The sequence below is a fragment of the Notolepis coatsorum genome (genome assembly GCF_963971535.1).
Source record: "Notolepis coatsorum genome assembly, chromosome: 13".
NCBI lineage: Eukaryota > Metazoa > Chordata > Actinopteri > Aulopiformes > Paralepididae > Notolepis > Notolepis coatsorum.
In genome coordinates this window covers 115,134,420-115,155,815 of record NC_140177.1, presented here as the reverse complement: position 1 = coordinate 115,155,815, position 21,396 = coordinate 115,134,420, and the positions used below count along the sequence as shown (strand labels likewise).

The window sequence follows — 21,396 nt, the reverse complement described above, 5'->3', positions numbered from 1 at the left end:
GTCTGTGGTTAGAGAAGTGTTGGGTAACAGATAGCTATCACGGTCTTCTGTCCTTGTACTTTAGTTTACACCAGTAATTCCTTAATAGAGTAGCATTTTGAGTTTGAGCACGGGGTTTTGGTGTTGGTTTGCACATAGGTTGCGGGCCTTTGAGCCAGGGTTGTAACATATGGGATACGAGGTATAGCTAACTCTTGGCTGAAGAGCTACTTGGAAAACAGACAGCAATGTGTGCAAATTAATGACACTGTGTCAGGATTTAGGAAGGTCACCCGTGGAGTACCCCAGGGATCTGTGATAGGTCCAAAACTTTTTATACTTTATTTTAATGATATGTGCAATGTTGCTGAGCTGTTAAAGTTTGTTATTTTTGCAGATGATACAAATTTATATTGCTCAGGAAGTAATTTAAAGGAACTTTTGTTTGATATTGAAAGAGAGCTTGAAATTCTCAAAACTTGGTTTGATGTTAATAAATTGTCTCTCAATATTAAGAAAACTAAATTTATGGTTTTTGGTAATCGAAAAGAAATAGAGGGGGATATCGAGTAAAAAATATGTGATGTAAAAATAGAAAGAGTTTCTGAGAAAAAATTTCTATGGGTAGTTATTGACCCGAAATTTACATTTTTCTCTGGGTAGCGTCTCACTGGCTCGTTTGAGAGCGGGGAACCAGGCTGTGGAGACATTGCAGGTGGTGAGGTATCAGCACTAGAGCTCTCAGTTTCGGACGGAGCTGCGGTGGGTGGTGCTGAGCAAACTGGATTGTCTGAGCAAACTGGATTGTCTATTTCCTGCTCAGGTGAGTCCAGGCCAGGTGACACACTGTTCTGTACCTGAGTGTCCAGGATTTGGTCAACATGACGTCTCCATAAATAATCTCCCATGTCCACAGTATACATCAGCCATCCATCACGTGAAGTGATTGTTCCGGTGTTCCACTTGTCCTTCCAATAATCACTGTCCTACTTTGAAGCTCCTTGTTGGTTTGTCGTTAAGATGTTTGAACTGTTTGTCCTCCACGTCACGTCGCACATCTGGTTTGAGAAGGTCCATGTGAGATCTTAGGTTTCTTTTGAGAAACAGCATAGCTGGCGTCTGGTTGATAGTGGCGTGTGTGATATTGCGATATGCAAAGAGGAATTTGTCGATTTTGTGCTGGATCGGTAGATCTTCATTATCCATCGCTTTGATTGCTTTCTTGAATGTCTGCACAAATCTTTCTGCTAAGCCATTCGTGGCTGGATGGTATGGTGCAGATGTGAAGTGCTTGATTCCATTTTTCTTTACAAACATCTGGAATTCATCCGAAACTAACTGGCGTCCATTATATGTGCATATCTGTTGTGCTAAACCATTCCTGGCGAACACAGTCCTCAGCACAGAAATGGTCTTCTCAGATGTAGTTGACTTCATTTTTTATCACTTCTGGCCATTTTGAATGCGCATCTACAGCGATCAAGAACATTGAGTCTTTGAATGGTCCTGCGAAATCAAGGTGTACTCGCTGCCACAGTGATGATGGCCATTCCCATGGATGTAGAGCAGCCTGTGGTGGTGCATTCTGCATCTTCTGACATTGTTTATAAAGTTTATTATAAAACTATGCAAATAATGTACAGAGCTAAAGCAAAGTTACTCCCAGACGGGGTGCAAAGGTTTTTTTCAATACATGAAAGAAAATATGATTTGAGAGATATTTGTAAATTTACTGTTCAAAAAGCTAAGAAAGGGATTAAAAGGAGGTGTATTTCTATTATTGGGGTTAACTTGTGGAACAATGCTGATATACAGTTAAGAATGAGTAATTCGCTTTTGGTTTTTAAGAAAATGGTTTGTAAAGCTATTTTTGAAAACTACAAGGGTGAATAATACTGTTTCTTTTGCTATTTTCTTTTAGAATACTGTTTTGGAGTCTTAATTTTTGTTAAGAATATAGGCATATATAAGCATTATGCTTCAGTCTGTACCGTTTCAGTCACTGTAAAATCAAATATTCTTAAATGATGGTGTATATTGTATTGTGTGAGATGATGACTGAATAAACTACTACTACTACTACTACTACTACTACTACTACTACTACTACTACTACTACTACTACTACTACTACTACTACTACTACTACTACTACTACTACTACTACTACTATTTGTGCAGATCATCACCTTAACCTGTTAGCTGTAGGAATATTTCGCCTAAAGGTACATGCCTAAGTAAATGGAAGATTGCTCCACTTCTGCAAGGTCAATTTGCATGTTCTTGGTATCTAGGAACATCTAGGGACCTGGGGGTATGTATTTCCAGTGTCCGAAATATTGTGTCTGTTACTAGGCTGAGTAAATTGTAATGAAGAAAAGGAGAATATAAATTATGATTTATGATTTTTGCATCTTTGATCGGGTACAAGAAAATGCTCACTGAGCTCATTCACCACCTTATTGAGATCATGTAAAAATCTAAGCAAATGAATAAAGGGAAGATGATTAAACAGAAGGATTTGTAGATACAGTAATGAATGATAATTGATTTTAATTATAAATTCATATTTGACCTAGCGCTGCCGCGGTATTGATGTTTTCCTTACCGCACAAATTAGCGAAATATTTCCTACCGCTGCGAATGCATTTCTTTTTGTTTTTTATAGTCTACTCTTTATAGCATATAGCCTGCCTATAGTCTAAATGTCTATCTTTAGAGGATGACTTTGGACCATGAATATTGTTTGGGATTTGGCAAGCACGCATTCGTTATTGAAAGTGAAACACAGATTCGAAGTCTCCCCTCTGGTCGTGCGCCGTTCACTCGGTGTCGCGGGCAGGGGTGGTAGCGGCGCGCCCGGCGGTTACCCCCCCGACCCTTTCTTCTTCTTCTTATTATTATAACGTTTCCTACTTATGATTACAAAGGCATTCGTTTTTAAGGGCGGTCAGGTGGCGTAGCGGAGATTGCGTTCGTCACCAACACCGGAGACGCTGGATTCGCCTGCTGGATTCGCCTGTTCGAATCCAGCTCACAGCTCCGGCGTTGTCACCAGCTTGGCTGGCCGTTCACACTAATACAATTGGCTGTATTAGAGGGTGAGAAAGCTGGCGGGGTGGGTCCGGGTCGTTGTAAACAGCGACACCTACAGTTCGGTCGGGGCGCCTGCTCAGCGCGGATAGGATCTAAGGGGGGTAGTGTGATCCTTCCACACGTTACACCCTCTCAGTGAGAGTCCGCGCTGCCAGGTGAAAAGAAGCGGTTGATTGGCTAGACGTGTGTCGGAGCGGAGGAAGCACGTGATAGCCTCCACTTTCCCAGACCGACTGTGGGGGGTAAGTGCGCAGCGACCGGGAAGGGGATTGGGAATTGGCATAACGACTAACATTGGGATGGGAGAAAATCGGAGGAAAAAGGAGGGGGAAAAAGATAAAAAAAAAAACAAAGGCATTCGTTTTGTGGCATTAACGTTATATAGTTACACGTTCAATAACATCAGCGTATTTACCGGACCATAGCAAGGCAAGCATTACTCAATTCATATCTCAGTTCCTTTCTTTGCTCAGAGCGTGCCGAGTTGTGCCCATTCTGCGGTCTGTTAATAATGTTTTCAATCAGACAAGTGTATAGAACGAAGGGCTTTTATTATAACATTCATTGCAGTAAAATCATTATGCCTCGTTTAGTACTCCTGAGGAGCGACGGTAATCCACTCCGGCGGGAGCTAACGTATTAGCCATGTTGTGAGCTCTGATCAATGGCTGACATTCAGGAAGTAAAAACCTAATACGCGCTTGCCGATTGGTGGTAACACACTGCAGGACGCTCCAACGTGTGCCGCATCTCTCTTCTGACCAATCAGTGGTCTGCAGTGTTTCACGTGACTTTTCTGGTACCCAATAGTGTGAGGTTCGCCTTTCCCTTGACCTTTAATTCCCTGTCTCCTCACCTCACTAGCCCCCACCCTCGCGTTCGTTTACTCTCGTTTGCTCTTCAGCAGCCACACCCTTGGACTACCTGTCATTATGTGTTTGATTGGTCTGGTGCCGAACACACACTTCTTGTTCGAGTATCAATTACCATCACGCACCTGATGTGTATTCTAATTAGCGCCCTTTTGGGCTTTAAGTACCTCGCTCTTCCCCTCTGTCCTGGTCGGGTCGTTCCGTATCATATCTCTATCACCAAGCTCCTTCGGGAGGTTCTCTGTCTGTAGGCTCCTACGGGAGTTTCTGTTTCTGTCTGTATGCTGTTTTATCTCCGGCGTGAGACGAGGTGCAAGCTTTGGCCACCTGTCGCCGTTTGCCTGGAGGGAGACATTGTACTGCGCTCTCTAATCCTCTACGGGAGGTATTCCAGTGTTCCACTTCAGACCTCCGCGCAGCAGACGCGCATCCAGACCTCCGAGCCAGACGGGCTCTTCACTCCAGACGCGCATCCAGACGCGCATCCAGACCTCCGAGCCAGACGCGCTCTTCACTCCAGACGCGCATCCAGACGCGCATCCAGACCTCCGAGCCTGACGCGCTCTTCCCTCCAGACGCGCATCCAGACGCGCATCCAGACGCACTCCAGACGCGCATCCAGACCTCCGAGCCAGACGCGCTCTTCACCCCAGACGCGCATCCAGACGCACTCCAGACGCGCATCCAGACTCCGCGCCAGATGCGCCCTCCGTACCGGCGCGTACTCCAAGCAGACGCGCACCACTCAGACCTCCGCGCCAGATGCGCTCTCCGAGCCTGCGCCCTCCTACTCCTCCCTGTAAGCAGCTCCAGCCCTCGCCCTGTCCAAGGCCTTGACTCTGTTTCTCTCTGTCCCTGTCCAGTTCCTCCTAGTCCTCCTAGTCATCCCTGTCCTGTCCTCCTAGTCCTCCCTGTCCCCAGCCCGCCTCCGCGGGCCTCTGTCCCTGTTTCCCCATTCTAGTCCTCCTAGTCCTCCCTGTCCAGTCCTTCTAGTCCTCCTAGTCCTCCCTGTCCCCAGCCCGCCTCCGCGGGCCTCTGTCCCTGTTTTCCCCTCTCTAGTCCTCCTAGTCCTCCCTGTCCAGTCCTTCTAGTCCTCCTTGTCCAGTCCTCCTAGTCCTCCCTGTCCAGTCCTCCTAGTCCTCCCTGTTCCTGCCTTGTCCCTTGCCCTGGCCCAGTCCGTTAGCCTTCCCTTAGCCTTCCCCTTAGCCAGCTCGCCTCTTAAAGGCACTGTGCCTATTTTCCCAAGTTCATGTTTTCCTGTAATTTGTGTTCTCCCTTAAAGGGACAGTGCCGTTTTCTGTTGTTTTCAATAAATGCCCAGTTCTTGGCTTACTCTCATACCTGTCTTGTGTTGTGCGATTGGGGTCGGTTACAAGCCATAACAGTACGACCCGACCAGTCGACGACCCCAGCCAGCACAGACGGTGTATGTTAAGTTTGCCTTTTTTTTTTTTCCCTCTAGTTCCCCTGTTAGCTTCCCTGTCAGCTCCCCTGTTTAGCCTGTTAGTCTCCCCTGTTAGCTTCCCTGTTAGCTTCCCTGTTAGCTCCCCTGTTAGCCCTGTTAGCTTCCCTGTTAGCCCTGTTAGCTCCCCTGTTAGCTTGTTAGTCTCCCCTGTTAGCTCCCCTGTTTAGCCTGTTAGTCTCCCCTGTTAGCTTCCCTGTTAGCTTCCCTGTTAGCCCTGTTAGCTCCCCTGTTAGCTTGTTAGTCTCCCCTGTTAGCTCCCCTGTTTGCTTCCCTGTTAGCCTCGTTAGCTCCCCTGCAGCTTGTTAGGCCTCTACTACCAGCATGGCCCCAGTCTGCTAGCTTAGCCCTGGCTGCTAGCACAGCCTCTATGTTAATGCAGCCTTGCTGCTGGCATAGGCCCTGTAGCTAGCCATGCCCAGGCAGCTAACCCGGTCCCTCTGCATGGCCTCCACTTTTTGTGTAGTTTTCCCACTGCTAGGACTGCCCTTTCAGCTAGCAAGGTCAGTTTTCCCACTGCTAGGACTGCCCTTTCAGCTAGCAAGGTCAGTTTTCCCACTGCTAGGACTGCCCTTTCAGCTAGCAAGGTCAGTTTTCCCACTGCTAGGACTGCCCTTTCAGCTAGCAAGGTCAGTTTTTTCCCACTGCTAGGACTGCCCTTTCAGCTAGCAAGGTCAGTTTTCTCCCACTGCTAGGACTGCCCCTTCGGCTAGCAAGGTCAGTTTGCCCCACTGCTAGGACTGCCCTTTCAGCTAGCAAGGTCAGTTTTCCCACTGCTAGGACTGCCCTTTCAGCTAGCAAGGTCAGTTTTCCCACTGCTAGGACTGCCCTTTCAGCTAGCAAGGTCAGTTTTCTCCCACTGCTAGGACTGCCCCTTCAGCTAGCAAGGTCAGTTTGCCCCACTGCTAGGACTGCCCCTTCAGCTAGCAAGGTCAGTTTTTTCCCACTGCTAGGACTGCCCCTTCAGCTAGCAAGGTCAGTTTTCTCCCACTGCTAGGACTGCCCCTTCAGCTAGCAAGGTCAGTTTTCTCCCACTGCTAGGACTGCCCCTTCAGCTAGCAAGGTCAGTTTGCTCCCACTGCTAGGACTGCCCCTTCAGCTAGCAAGGTCAGTTTCCCCACTGCTAGGACTGCCCCTTCAGCTAGCAAGGTCAGTTTTCTCCCACTGCTAGGACTGCCCCTTCAGCTAGCTTGTTCTCTCATGCTGGTCCAGCCCTGTCTGCCAGCCTAGCTCCGGCAGCTAGCGCAGCCTCTATGTTAATGTAGCAGTACAGCTAGCATAGGCCCTGTAGCTATCAGTGCCCTGGCAGCTACCCTTTCCCTCTGCTAGCCCCTTCCCTGTTCCCCTCTCCAGTGCCCCTGTTCCAGCCCTGTCTGCTAGCCTAGCTCCGGCAGCTAGCGCAGCCTCTATGTTAATGTAGCAGTACAGCTAGCATAGGCCCTGTAGCGATCAGTGCCCTGGCAGCTACCCTTTCCCTCTGCTAGCCCCTTCCCTGTTCCCCTCTCCAGTGCCCCTGTTCCAGCCCTGTCTGCTAGCCTAGCTCCGGCAGCTAGCGCAGCCTCTATGTTAATGTAGCGGTACAGCTAGCATAGGCCCTGTAGCTATCAGTGCCCTGGCTGTTACCCCTCAGCTCCTTTAGTTACCCCTCAGCTCCTCTAGTTACCCCTCAGCTCCTCTGGTTACCCCTCTGCTCCTCTAGTTACCCCTCAGCTACCATGGTTACCCCTCTGCTCCTCTAGTTACCCCTCAGCTCCTCTAGTTACCCCTCAGCTCCTCTGGTTACCCCTCAGCTCCTCCAGTTACCCCTCAGCTACCATGGTTACCCCTCAGCTACCCTAGTTACCCCTCAGCTACCCTGTCCCCTTGCTAGCCCCACTTTTGTTGTAGCTTCCCCTGCTAGCATGGCCCAGTACTTTTTGTTTGTTGCCTTGTTATGTCCCCTGCCACTCTGTCTGTATTTTTGGGTCGCCCGGTGGCTCCCGTGGAGGGGGGAGTACTGTGAGGTTCGCCTTTCCCTTGACCTTTAATTCCCTGTCTCCTCACCTCACTAGCCCCCACCCTCGCGTTCGTTTACTCTCGTTTGCTCTTCAGCAGCCACACCCTTGGACTACCTGTCATTATGTGTTTGATTGGTCTGGTGCCGAACACACACTTCTTGTTCGAGTATCAATTACCATCACGCACCTGATGTGTATTCTAATTAGCGCCCTTTTGGGCTTTAAGTACCTCGCTCTTCCCCTCTGTCCTGGTCGGGTCGTTCCATATCATATCTCTATCACCAAGCTCCTTTGGGAGGTTCTCTGTCTGTAGGCTCCTACGGGAGTTTCTGTTTCTGTCTGTATGCTGTTTTATCTCCGGCGTGAGACGAGGTGCAAGCTTTGGCCACCTGTCGCCATTTGCCTGGAGGGAGACATTGTACTGCGCTCTCTAATCCTCTACGGGAGGTATTCCAGTGTTCCACTTCAGACCTCCGCGCAGCAGACGCGCATCCAGACCTCCGAGCCAGACGCGCTCTTCACTCCAGACGCGCATCCAGACGCGCATCCAGACCTCCGAGCCAGACGCGCTCTTCACTCCAGACGCGCATCCAGACGCGCATCCAGACCTCCGAGCCTGACGCGCTCTTCCCTCCAGACGCGCATCCAGACGCGCATCCAGACGCACTCCAGACGCAGCATCCAGACCTCCGAGCCAGACGCGCTCTTCACCCCAGACGCGCATCCAGACGCACTCCAGACGCGCATCCAGACTCCGCGCCAGATGCGCCCTCCGTACCGGCGCGTACTCCAAGCAGACGCGCACCACTCAGACCTCCGCGCCAGATGCGCTCTCCGAGCCTGCGCCCTCCTACTCCTCCCTGTAAGCAGCTCCAGCCCTCGCCCTGTCCAAGGCCTTGACTCTGTTTCTCTCTGTCCCTGTCCAGTTCCTCCTAGTCCTCCTAGTCATCCCTGTCCTGTCCTCCTAGTCCTCCCTGTCCCCAGCCCGCCTCCGCGGGCCTCTGTCCCTGTTTCCCCATTCTAGTCCTCCTAGTCCTCCCTGTCCAGTCCTTCTAGTCCTCCTAGTCCTCCCTGTCCCCAGCCCGCCTCCGCGGGCCTCTGTCCCTGTTTTCCCCTCTCTAGTCCTCCTAGTCCTCCCTGTCCAGTCCTTCTAGTCCTCCTTGTCCAGTCCTCCTAGTCCTCCCTGTCCAGTCCTCCTAGTCCTCCCTGTTCCTGCCTTGTCCCTTGCCCTGGCCCAGTCCGTTAGCCTTGCCTTAGCCTTCCCCTTAGCCAGCTCGCCTCTTAAAGGCACTGTGCCTATTTTCCCAAGTTCATGTTTTCCTGTAATTTGTGTTCTCCCTTAAAGGGACAGTGCCGTTTTCTGTTGTTTTCAATAAATGCCCAGTTCTTGGCTTACTCTCATACCTGTCTTGTGTTGTGCGATTGGGGTCGGTTACAAACCATAACAAATAGGGTCGCTTGGAACCTCGAGAGGAGTAGGGTATATCTGCAGAGCCGCAAGCCCAAGGAGAGCAGGGTACTTTATTATTATTATTATAAAAAACAGCGGTGATGCGGTATTCAGCCTAACTCTGCGGTGGGCGTGATATAACAGCGATACCGCGGTAATACCGATACCGCGGCAGCTCTAATTTCACCTTGAACTTGACCTTGACCTTATGGCCAAATCATACATCTATGGATAGGGAAAATGCTCCTCTTTCCAATGGCAGGGTTGAATATGGATTTAGTCATTTCCTTGCGGTTTTTACGATAATTAGCATTTTCCGATAAATTCTTATTTCCGATAAATCGTATAAAACATCGGTAAAAATAAAAATACTACTGTTTTTGATAGGGTTATGGTCTTTACTCTTCGCTACAAAAAAAATATTTATAAACATTAACCTCTTAACATCCAAGCGCCCACATGTGGACGATTCTTTGCCGACCTCTAGTGGCTCGAGTGTGCATTTCTTTTAATACAATATATAGATATAATTAAAGCCCTATTTGTTGCCTGTCGATTGCCCTTTCAGGTGACAAAATCCGTTCAGCGGTTCTCGAGTTACATGCCGATATGTGAGGCGTGCCCCAAAGTACGCAAAAGTACACATTACCACCCCGACTCCCGGGGTTCTAGTTCCGTCAATCATTTGGCGATCTCGAAAATCTTTGCACAGGGTTGTAGTCAATGAGTGTGGCTTTCCAATGATACCCCATGATATGATCATTCTAATACGGTCTCTATTGATCGATTTATGATAAAAAAAAAGCAGGGTCCCCCTATAGGGGGACCTTAAGGCTTAACAGCAGTAGTCCACCCTCGCAAGATGGCCACCGGTGAAGTACGCAGCAGACTCCGCCTTGAGCCCTCTAGTGTTATATATCTATGGTTACAACATCTACACCTTGACTTGCTGTCCGCTCAGAGACGCGGTCGCCGCCGGAGCGAGCTTCCAGAAGGAGTTCACGCTCGTCCCGCTGTTGACCCACAACAAGGAGCGGCACGGCATCGCGCTCGACGGCAAGCTGAAGCATGAAGACACCAACCTGGCTTCCACCAGCATGTGAGTAGTGTCATTGTCGAGAACCAGAACCAGATTCAGGGGCGAGTGATTCACAGGGAAGATCGTGGAGATTGTGATATATTCTTGTACAATCCACTCTTCATTTCTATTCCTAACTTTTGCCACAGCCGCTCCGACAATCCTGATAGTAATAGGGTTATTTTACTTGTGTTTACTGCTCTCAAATGTTTTCAACTTCCTTTAAGACTGCAGATGGAGTACTATATTGTTAAAGGAACACAGAGCAGCATTATAGGAAATGCGCTTATCATCTCCTCCAGAGTCAGACAAGAAGATACAGTATAAATACCAATTTCCTAGGGTGGCTGGGTGGCGCAGCGGACATTGCACTCGTCACCAACGCAAGAGACACCGGGTTCGACTCCGGCTGTCGGCGTTGCCTCCGGCTTGGGGCAGCCGTCATACTAACTCAATTGGCAGAGTTAGCGGGTGGAAGTCGATGGGTGGTAATCTGGATGTTGTGGACAGCGACTCCTACAGGTCGGTTGGGGACGCCTGCACAGCAGAGACAGGAAATGGCGGGGGTAGTGTGAGCCTCCCACACGTTACACCTCGCCAATGAGAGTCCGCGCTGGCAGGTGAAAAGATGTGACAGGCTGCCTCCTCGTGTATCGGAGGGGACACAAGTGATGCAAGGCTTCTATCCTCCCTACAACCGGCCAGTGGGGGGCATATGCGAGCAACGTTCAAGACAGGGGAGAGGAGAATTGGCACAGTGGAATTGGGATGGGAGAAAAATTGAAAAAGAGGAGAAAAAGGGCGGCTAGGTGGCGCAGTGGGCAAGGCGCTCGCCACCAACGCAGGAGATGCTGGGTTAGAGCCCAGCTCTCTGTGTTGCTACCAGCTTGGCTGGTCGTTCATACTAATACAATTGGCAGTATTAGGGGGAGGGAAGCTGGTGGGTGGGGATCAGACGTTGTGGACAGCGACTCCTACAGGTCGGTTGGTGCGCCTGCGCAGTAGAATCAGGAAGCGAGGAGGACGGCGTGTCCCTCCCACGCAGACCCTCGTCGCTGAGAGATCGCGCTGTGCAGGTGAAAAGATGCAACGGCTGCTTCCTCGAGTACCGGAGGGGACACGTGATGCAAGGCTTCGTCCACATTGCAGCCGGCTTGTGGGAGGCATGGCCTAACAACGTTCGAGACAGGGGAGGGTAGAATTGGACAATACGAAATTGGGGACGGGAGAAAAATAGAAAAATGGGGAGAAAAAGTAGATAAAGAAAAAAGAAAAAGAGGAGAAAAAGTGGATACAAAATATATATATACCAATTTCTTCTGTGTGTTCAGTAGAAAGCTATCCGGCTGCAAGATAGCCTGGCTTAGCACAAATTAATGGAAGTGGCCTAGCTTAAAACTCAGGCAGAAGTAGGCTAGGCTAGTGGTCCGTATCAGCTTCCATTCTTTTGTGCTAAGCTAGGCTAGCTTGCAGCCGGATAGCTTCCTACTGAACGCACAGAGAGGAAATTGGTATCTATCTTCTTGTCTGACTATGGAGAAGATACGCATTATTTCCCGTAATGTTGATGTGATCCTTTAACAGTTGGTTCAGTAACTTGGAAAGTAGCTATAGAAAAGCAAAGTGATTATGAATTGTGAAAACATGTCAAAATAGTGTGATATAATTTGGTCATATTGCCCAACCCTAGGGCCTTTGAGTTTTTAAATCCACTGTTTGTCTGTCTATATGTCTTTTTTTCATCCATTCATCCATCCACCTATCCATCCATCCATCCATTTATCCATCCATCCATCTGTCCATCCATCCATCTGTTTATCCATCCATCCATGCATCCATTCATCTATCCGTTTAGCCATTCATCCATCCATCCATCCGTTTATCCATCCATCCATCCATCCATCCACCCAGCCATCTATCCATCCATCCATCCATCCATCCATTCATCTATCCGTTTATCCATCCATCCGTTTATCCATCCATCCATTCATCTATCCGTTTATCCATCCATCTGTTTATCCATCCATTCATCTACCTTTATCCATCCATCCATGCATCCATCTGTTCATCCATTCATCCATCCATCCATCCATCCATCTGTTTATCCATCCATCCATCTGTCCATCCATCCATCCATCCATTCATTCATCCATCCATCCATCCATCTATCCATCCATCCATCCATCCATCTATCCATCCATCCATCCATCCATCCATCCATCCATCCATCCATCCATCCATCCATCCATCCATCCATCCGTTCATCCGTCCACTCGTCCGTCCAGCCCTTCATCCATCCACTCATCATCCATCTCTCTTGCAGTATCAAGGAGGGTGTGCTGAAAGAAGTGATGGGAATCATGGTTTCATACCGAGTCAGCGTCAAGGTTGTCGTTGCCGGGTCAGTTCACTTTGTGTGTGTGCGTGCATGCGTGCGTGTGCGCATGTGTGTGTGCGTGTGTGCGTGCATGTGTGTGTGTGTGTGTGCGTGCATGAGTGTGTGTGTGTGTGTGTTACTTAAAGGGGACACATTATGGAAAATGGGTTTTGCCTCGTAGGGAATCTGAAATGTAATTTAGGCACTGGGGGGAAATGACATATTAGATACTACTTTCCATTTAGCCAGGGTTTGGAGTATTTAGATTAACTAGCCGTTATAAACTTCTAACAAGCTGTTTAGAATTATTATCATTTAGCGATGTCATATGAATTTTTTTAAACATAACATGTCCCCTTTCTAACTGGTGTTGAACCAGTTAGCTCTGCATCTATGATCTTATGTGTCCTTGTTTACAAATGGTCTCTGTTGTTAAATGACAGCATCTTGTGTTTTCCCTTCTAAACCACTGCAATCTCTGCCTTTGGATCACAGCATAGTGGGATCCAGGTACGGAGATTCCTGCTTGTTTTTACAATGAACTCACTCACTGAGGTTTGATTTGATTTGACATTTAAAAACATTCAAGATTCAAGAAAACATCAAGTCAAGTAAATTTGATTTATATAGCACATTTCTAAGCAGCGGCAGCTGGCACCAAAGTGCTTCACAGGCAGGTTGATAAAAGACAAAAATATTACGATGCAAGATATACAATTAAAAACACAATGAACAATGAATGTAATAAAAGGTAGGACACAGTAAAGCAGGTAGGACACAGTAAAGCAAAGAAGATAAAAATCGGCCAGGGGTCTAGTGGTGATTAAGTGGGGGGGAGGACCAGGGAGAACAAGTAGGTTTTTAAAAGTGATATAAAAACCTGCAAGGTCTGGGCGGCCCGTATATTGAGGGTGAGGCTGTTCCACAGACAGAAGGCTCTGGCCCTGTCCACACGAGAGTTTGGATTTAATATGACCGAAGTTTGAAAAAATAAAACTCCGTCCACACGGTGAACACAGGTGGACAACCGTGTATAACTGCGTACTCACGGCAGAGCTGGAACCCAGCAACCGATACATTTAGTACAATGTAATACAATGCCAAAGCAGTAGGCGGCGATGTTGTTCAGACATGAAGGCCATTTCAACCAATCAGAAAAGACTGAATGCTCACTAAACTTCCTGTTGGGTCGCGATCTGCCATTAATTAACTGAAGAAGAAGAAGTAACGTTACCGATATGAAATGGATGTAAACGTTATTTAACAGATTGCAGAATGGGTACAATACAATACGGCTCAATACAAACAATTGTTAAGGGGATGCAGTCTGGACTGGGTTCCTTATAACAATAACTTGACAACACATGAGTTTAGTTTAGCTGCAGCTACATGTTTACTCTGAGCGTCAACAGACATCAGTCGATCACAACACTCAACACAGACGATACGTTTTGAACAAAAGTTTGTTACAATCATTTTCATATGACGCTACTTGGGACAGCTCTGCTGTAAACACTGGTGTAGTTGGCTCTGCTCTAATCTCTCTACCCCGCGGTCTGCCGTGAACATGGGGAATAATTGCGACAGCTCTGCTGTAAACACTGGGAATAACCTCGGTTGCTATGTCCACACGCAACTGCAAAACCGCACAACTCCACCCTGGCCACCGGTTTCAAAAGACCGCGGTTGCAGTGTAGCAAATCCCCGGTTGTGTGTGGCCGAACAGTGCAACTGCGCACATACAATCACGGTTACATTAAACCCAGCGTTCGTGTGGACGGGGCCTGTGTCTCCCCTAGTCTGAACAGAACTGTGGATTGAACAATGAACAATCGTAACAACCATCAAATGCACTCATAGCACACACATCCACATGCACACACTCACTTTAAACAAACAACTCACTGCAGCACCCACTTTAGAACACCTAAACACACTTTATATTTATTGGCAAAGAATTTGCACTACAACCCATACCTCACCTTACTGTAAATTGTACCTATTGTACCTCATCCCATTTCTGCATTGTACTGTATAGTATATAGTATATTGTATTGTAACTCAGTTACTTTTCTACTCTGCGTTGTATATTGTATATATGTGTGTTTTGAACACTTTTGTCTACTTACTTGACTTCTATTTTATACTTACTATACTTTACTCTATAATTTTATCTAGCACAATCTCTGGAGAAAAACAGAAAGAAGCATTTTATATAAAAGTATTCTGTACTTCTGTATGACAACTAATAAAGAAACTTGAACTTGAAACTTGAACTTGAACTAAAGAAGGCAAAAACAAACAATAGCGACACGTGCCTCACAGGGAGGACTTTACTGTGACGCTTGCTGACATAGGCTATAGGTATGAGTAACGTTACAGAACCACACATAGTCCACACCACACAGGTGTCTGCATGCATGATGAAGACGCATATATTGAAATACACATGCTCAGATTAACTCCTCTGATCCAACACTAAAATTCACACACAACAGTCCTATTTACACATAAACACACGGATGAACCAATACCGAACAACAAGTCCACGACCAAACACATCGAGTCTAACATTATTATACTAGTAGGCAAATGCAACATTATCGCCACCCACCTGATGGTGAAGATCTGCCCAATTCTCAAAATCTGCATGTCACAGAAGTAGTCCCCGCAGCAGGCTGCTTCGCCTTCTTTGTAAAACCAAAATTGGTTAGAAGGCTTACTTCTTTGATATTTCGTTTAACTTTCGACATTATCCTGAATACCTGTATTTATTTTTTTTAAACGGCGGGTGAAGTTTGATTTGTGCCTGCAGGCTGCAGCGCCGCCCCGCTCCGAATGGTAAACGCAAGAATAGCATGCATGTTGCCATCTATTACGAATAGGGTATATCTGCAGTGACCCCATAGATTTATGCTATTGTCTATTACGGTGAATTAGTGCGCAAATCATTATCATACATCAAAATAGCCTAATTTTATTATTATACACGATGATGACGATGAAATTACAGAAAAATTAGAAATGCATGGCAAAAATAGCATTTATTGTCAGTATTTTAGAGACCCCCCAAAAATTCACAAATCATGTTTTCAGGGGGGCTGATGTCTCATATAGGGGAGCCATGGCTCCCCCAGCTCCCCCATGGTTCGCACCCTGAGTCCATGGAAGAGAAAGTTCAAAGGTGGGGGTTGTTGAGGAGTACAGACAGGAGGGAAAAGTCCTGGGACAGGTGGACCCTTACATTTCTGGGTCTAATAAATATGCTTTTCTGGCCAGAAATGTAGTTCTGCCATTCACCTTCCTCATTGTTTTGAGAGCCATGGATTTCCTTCTCAGGCTGCTTTCTAGGTGGCAACCTATATAGCTTATAGACTTTTTTGCCGCAAAAATCATGTTGAGAGGTAATATCTGCATGTTGTAATATATACGTCTCTGGCTGTTCCAGTGAGGTGATTCTGGAGATCCCTTTCCGTCTGATGCACCCTAACCCTGAAACAGGTACTGCCACAAGGGTGTGTGTGTGTGTGTGTGTGTGTGTGTGTGTGTGTGTGTGTGTGTGTGTGTGTGTGTGTGTGTGTGTGTGTGTGTGTGTGTGTGTGTGTGTGTGTGTGTGTGTGTGTGTGTGTGTGTGTGTGTGTGTGTGTGTGTGTGTGTGTGTGTGTATGTGTACTGTATGTGTATGTGTATGTGTATGTGTATGTTGTGACGAGCCTTGTGGTGTTCAGGCTCGACACGGACCAAACAAACAATTCCAATGTCCACACAAGCACAATTTCAATAAACAAATGATATTTATTGATCTGCAGTACAAATCCGATGGGAAATAGAGGGGTCATATAAGAGTCCAGGGTCAATACATGTTCCAGGCTCTCGTACAAAAAAGGGAATGTTCAATACTCAGGGTTTGTCGTCCAGGGTCAGTTTCACAAGGGGGTATCCCAGCGAGTCCAGGGTCCAATAACACGAAAACCTTCTCACTCTCACCTCTCATTCAAACTACCTCTTAACTCACAAACTCAGTATCTCACTCTCTCTCTACGAACTCTGCTCCTTCCTCACCTCCACTCAACTCTTCTCTGTCTCTCCTAGGTTTTTATGCTATGTGTGTCTTGTGTGTGTGTGTGGGATGTGGGTGATCACGTGGTGCACAGGTGTATTCCATCAGTCCTAATCAACTCCTTAATTAACTCTCCTCTGCCCGTGGCAGTAGTATCTCCCTTCCTCCACGTAGCCACGAGACGGGGGATGATATCTGCCACAATGTGTATGTGTATGTGTATGTGTATGTGTATGTGTATGTGTATGTGTATGTGTATGTGTATGATGACAATGTAATTCAAATCTGATTTTTTTCCCATTGCTGTCTGAAGAGAGGTAAGTCTGGCTCACGGTCGTCTCACCTCCCATCATCCACATTCATGTGGTGATTATGTAAAAAATCTATTGTTATCCTTATTGCACCCTAGACACATAGGTTTAAACGGTTCGCAGCGGGTATTTCACGAAACAGGATTTCGTAGTAAGCCCAGTAATTTAAAGGGCTTTATCGACAAAAACAACTTCACATTCATCATTAGCAAAGCTTCTCCACTTCTCCTCTCTCATCAAAACATGTTCCCCGGGCGGTCAGGTGGCGTAGCGGAGATTGCGTTCATCACCAACACCGGATATGCTGGATTCGCCTGTTCGAATCAAGCTCACAGCTCCGGCGTTGTCACCAGCTTGGCTGGCCGTTCACACTAATACAATTGGCTGTATTAGAGGGTGGGAAAGCTGGCGGGGTGGGTCCGGGTCGTTGTAAACAGCGACTCCTACAGTTCGGTCGGGGCGCCTGCTCAGCGCGGATAGGATCTAAGGGGGGTAGTGTGATCCTTCCACACGTTACACCCTCTCAGTGAGAGTCCGCGCTGCCAGGTGAAAAGAAGCGGTTGATTGGCTAGACGTGTGTCGGAGGAAGCACGTGATAGCCTCCACTCTCCCAGACCGACTGTGGGGGGTAAGTGTGCAGCGACCAGGAAGGGGATTGGGAATTGGCATAACGACTAACATTGGGATGGGAGAAAATCGGAGGAAAAAGGAGGGGGAAAAAGACCAATAATAAAAAAATAAAAAAAAACATGTTCCCATGGTGTTGAGCGGAAGCTAATAGCAAGACAGGAAGCAACAGGCTTATGGGAAATGTAGTCTTATCATGAGAATTAGGCGACCAGCTGTTTCAGCAATGGTCTCATTTGTTTACTTATTATACCAAGGTATCACAACCAATCTGACAATGATATATTTTGTTAGCAATATTATCAGTACATAGTATGAATGAATCACACTCCCTAAACCTACAGTGGTGTTTAAGTTCAAGTGTTCAAGTTTAGTTTTACAGATTCAAACCCAAAACATACATTACAAGATGTAATTCAAGCTTTTTGTCAAAATTACCTGGTAAATTATCTGGTCAACTATCTGGAAAACAATCTAGTCAACTATCTGGTAAACGATCTCGTAAACGATCTGGTAAACTATCTGGTCAACTATCTGGTCAACTATCTGGTCAACTCTCTGGTAAACTATCTGGACAACTATCTGGTAAACTTGCTCATCCTCTGCTTTGTGAAATACTACCAAGCCATTCAGTTTACCACACACTCACACAACAGTTACAATTAGACTGACGTCAACACAGCAAGGTACTGCAATCATTAAACAATGTCAACGTTGTGTCCTGTCATGTGAATCTATTCATCCTTGAAAAACGTGCTGAATCATGTGCTATTTTCATCATCCTGGCCCGTGTAGCTGTCCCCTCCCTTGCCCTCTGTTTGCCTTTGTCTGGGTGACCCAGAATGGGGATCGTGTTCGTTAGAGGTGTTCCAGAGAACGTGACTTCCTATCACTTCATGTGCTGTGCTTCCCTTTTGTGTCTGCCTCCTTTTGTTACTGTCTGGCTCTGCGTTCTTATCTTTGGGGGCGTCTATCCTTCTTTCTTTCTTTGTGTCTCTTTCTTTCTTTCTTTCTTTATCTTCTACTGTTATCTAATTTTCCCCTCTCTATCCCTCTCCCTTTACACATCGATCCCTCTGTCCCCAGCCAACTCTCTCTCTCTCTCTTGTCGTGTCTCTGTCCTTCTCTTTGTTTCCCCTCTCTCTCCTGAGTCTTTCCTTCGCAGTAATGGGCAGAAACAAGAATCAACAGGTTTAACTGCAGAAACAAGAATCAGCAGGTTTAACCGCAGAAACAAGAATCAGCAGGTTTAACCGCAGAAACAAGAATCAGCAGGTTTAACCGCAGAAACAAACGTCAGCAGGTTTAACCGCAGAAACAAACTGTGGACATGGCCAGTTAGCCTAGGCATTGTCCAACTAACACCTCTCCCGAAGGCTAACCGGCCATGTCCGCTTCCATTCATTGTGCTAAGCTAGGCTAATGTGCAGCTTTCTACTGAACGCACAGAGAGGAAACTGGTATCTATCTTCTTGTCTCTCGCTGGAGAGGACGGTAAGCTAATTTCCCAAAATGTTGCAGTGTTCCTTTAACCGCAGAAACAAACGTCAGCAGGTTTGCGTGAACAAAGTGGAGTGCCGCATTGACTCAGACCACCGCAGCAGCTTGGACCATGGTAGTGTGCACCTGCTTGGACCATGGTAGTGTGCACCAGCTTGGACCATGGTAGTGTGCACCAGCTTGGACCATGGTAGTGTGAACCAGCTTGGACCATGGTAGTGTGCACCAGCTTGGACCATGGTAGTGTGCACCTGCTTGGACCATGGTAGTGTGAACCAGCTTGGACCATGGTAGTGTGCACCTGCTTGGACCATGGTAGTGTGAACCTGCTTGGATCATGGTAGTGTGCACCTGCTTGGACCATGGTAGTGTGCACCAGCTTGGACCATGGTAGTGTGAACCAGCTTGGACCATGGTAGTGTGAACCAGCTTGGACCATGGTAGTGTGCACCAGCTTGGACCATGGTAGTGTGAACCAGCTTGGACCATGGTAGTGTGCACCAGCTTGGACCATGGTAGTGTGCACCTGCTTGGACCATGGTAGTGTGAACCAGCTTGGACCATGGTAGTGTGCACCAGCTTGGACCATGGTAGTGTGAACCAGCTTGGACCATGGTAGTGTGCACCAGCTTGGACCATGGTAGTGTGCACCTGCATGGACCATGGTAGTGTGCACCTGCTTGGACCATGGTAGTGTGCACCAGCTTGGACCATGGTAGTGTGCACCAGCTTGGACCATGGTAGTGTGCACCTGCTTGGACCATGGTAGTGTGCACCTGCTTACTAGCTGAACTAGTCCAATTCTCTGGCACATTGTCTCCCAATATGGAGCAGAGCATAATATATCTGTATATGTGGAAACGTATTTTCCACTGTGGTTCTATTTTGTTTGCTTATGTACTGTACTTCCGCCTTCATTTGCTGTCTTTTTTTAATGAATCACCTGTGGGCTTCCAAGTTTCATGTTCAAGTTTGCTTTTATTTCTCACGTATAAAGTACATTACAGTGAAATGCTTGGTTCTGCATGAGCCCATGAGAATGTGCTTCATACAGTAACAAAAAAGTTAAAGAGGAATAAAGTCCCAACACTATACAAATATACAATATGGAGCTGAAGTAAAAATGCAGGCAATGAGGTACAAAAATGCAGACAATGAGGTACAGGGGGGGGGGGGGGGGATGAGAGGGGGGGGAGAATACTAAATGCAAAAACGAGGTATGTCTTCCCTTTATGAGTGATTGATTGAAAACCTTTATTTATCTTCGAGGAGAGATTCAGATGTCCATCACAGCATCAACAGCCATGAAACAGTTAATAAAAACAGTTAATACATAACACTTATTTAGTACGTGTTAAAAACAAAGATGGACAAATACGTAGGGCTAAAAAGAACAGCTAAAATAGGGCTAACATTTTGCTAAAAGTGGTGAATGGAAGAAAAGAAAAAGAAACAAGTCCATTCATGATGTTAATTAATTAATTAGTTACTGTCCACAACCCAGCTCCTCCAGTCCATGGCAGTACGCCCGTCCTGGCCCTGCCTGGTTGTGGAGCCTGATTGCCACCGGCACAAAGGACTGCCCAAAGCGCTTTGTGGTATGTCGGGGGGGGGGATAAGTCTGTGGCTAAACGTGGACCGCGTAGCGGTCAGCTCATCATGGAGGGGGTGGCAGGGGTTCTCAAGGATAGCGTACAGCTTCCTCCTCGTCCTCCCCTCTGCCACCACATCCAGACTGTCCAGGTCCGCTCCCACCACAGAGCTTGCTTTTTTGACCAGTTTATTTATTTTATCTGTGTTGGTGTGGCCCCCACAGCATACCACAGCGAAAAAGAGGGCACTAGCCACCACAGACTGGTAGAACATCTGCCATCTGCTTATTTATTACTCCGTCCGTGTAGTGAGCAGGAGGAGGAGGTGGTGTTCGAGGAGTTCAATCGCTCCAACCTGAAGGGAATGGCCGCTGACGAGGAGGAGGAGGACGACGGCAACGTGTCCGGCGGCGATGACATGGCACCCAAAGAGAAATAGTGGTGCGGGGGCAAACCCCCCACGCTGTGATCAGTCCAAACTACAGCAGTTAGGTGTCTGAGGCGCCTTATTGTATGTGATGGAAAGTTCCTTCCTTAGGAGTGACATAATGCAATCTATAATTACATGACTAAAATAAACACAGAGCCATATGAGTTTTTTTAACTCCGAATTCTATCTTGTAATTCTGGGACTTCAACGGCCAGTTGCATCATCATCACATTCAAAATGCCCATCACATTTGAGATAGGGGGCCTTCAGATGGCCCACATTTTAAACATCCTCTGTGTTAATATTGTATGTGTACGATGGTTGCTGCACAGTCACAAACATAACTAAATGACTCCCAATGAGCTGATTGCACTGTTAGTGTTTATGTCCTTAATGTACTTTGTATTTATGTGGACATAAATAAATAAAGCATTTAAAATGTGTGTGTGTGTGTCTGTGTGTGTGTGTGTTTTTTTTTATAAATTATTTATAATTATATAATATAATAATTATATTTTTTCCATTATTTAGTTGGCAAGTCTTTTGCATTACTTTTCACTTTTCA

General features: G+C 46.9%; 1 protein-coding gene across 1 annotated transcript in view; it reads left to right on the top strand.

The window, feature by feature from the left end:
* saga (S-antigen; retina and pineal gland (arrestin) a) overlaps positions 1 to 20,840 on the top strand; it is a gene marked incomplete at both ends in the record, with an annotated part of 78,501 nt that extends 57,661 nt beyond the window's left edge. Inside the window, 3 exons of the mRNA XM_084327776.1 lie at positions 9,818 to 9,955; positions 12,258 to 12,335; positions 20,711 to 20,840. Of these exons, the coding sequence (XP_084183902.1) occupies positions 9,818 to 9,955; positions 12,258 to 12,335; positions 20,711 to 20,840 (346 nt within the window). The remainder of the gene's footprint in view (positions 1 to 9,817; positions 9,956 to 12,257; positions 12,336 to 20,710) is intronic.
* Between the last annotated feature and the right edge of the window lie 556 nt (positions 20,841 to 21,396).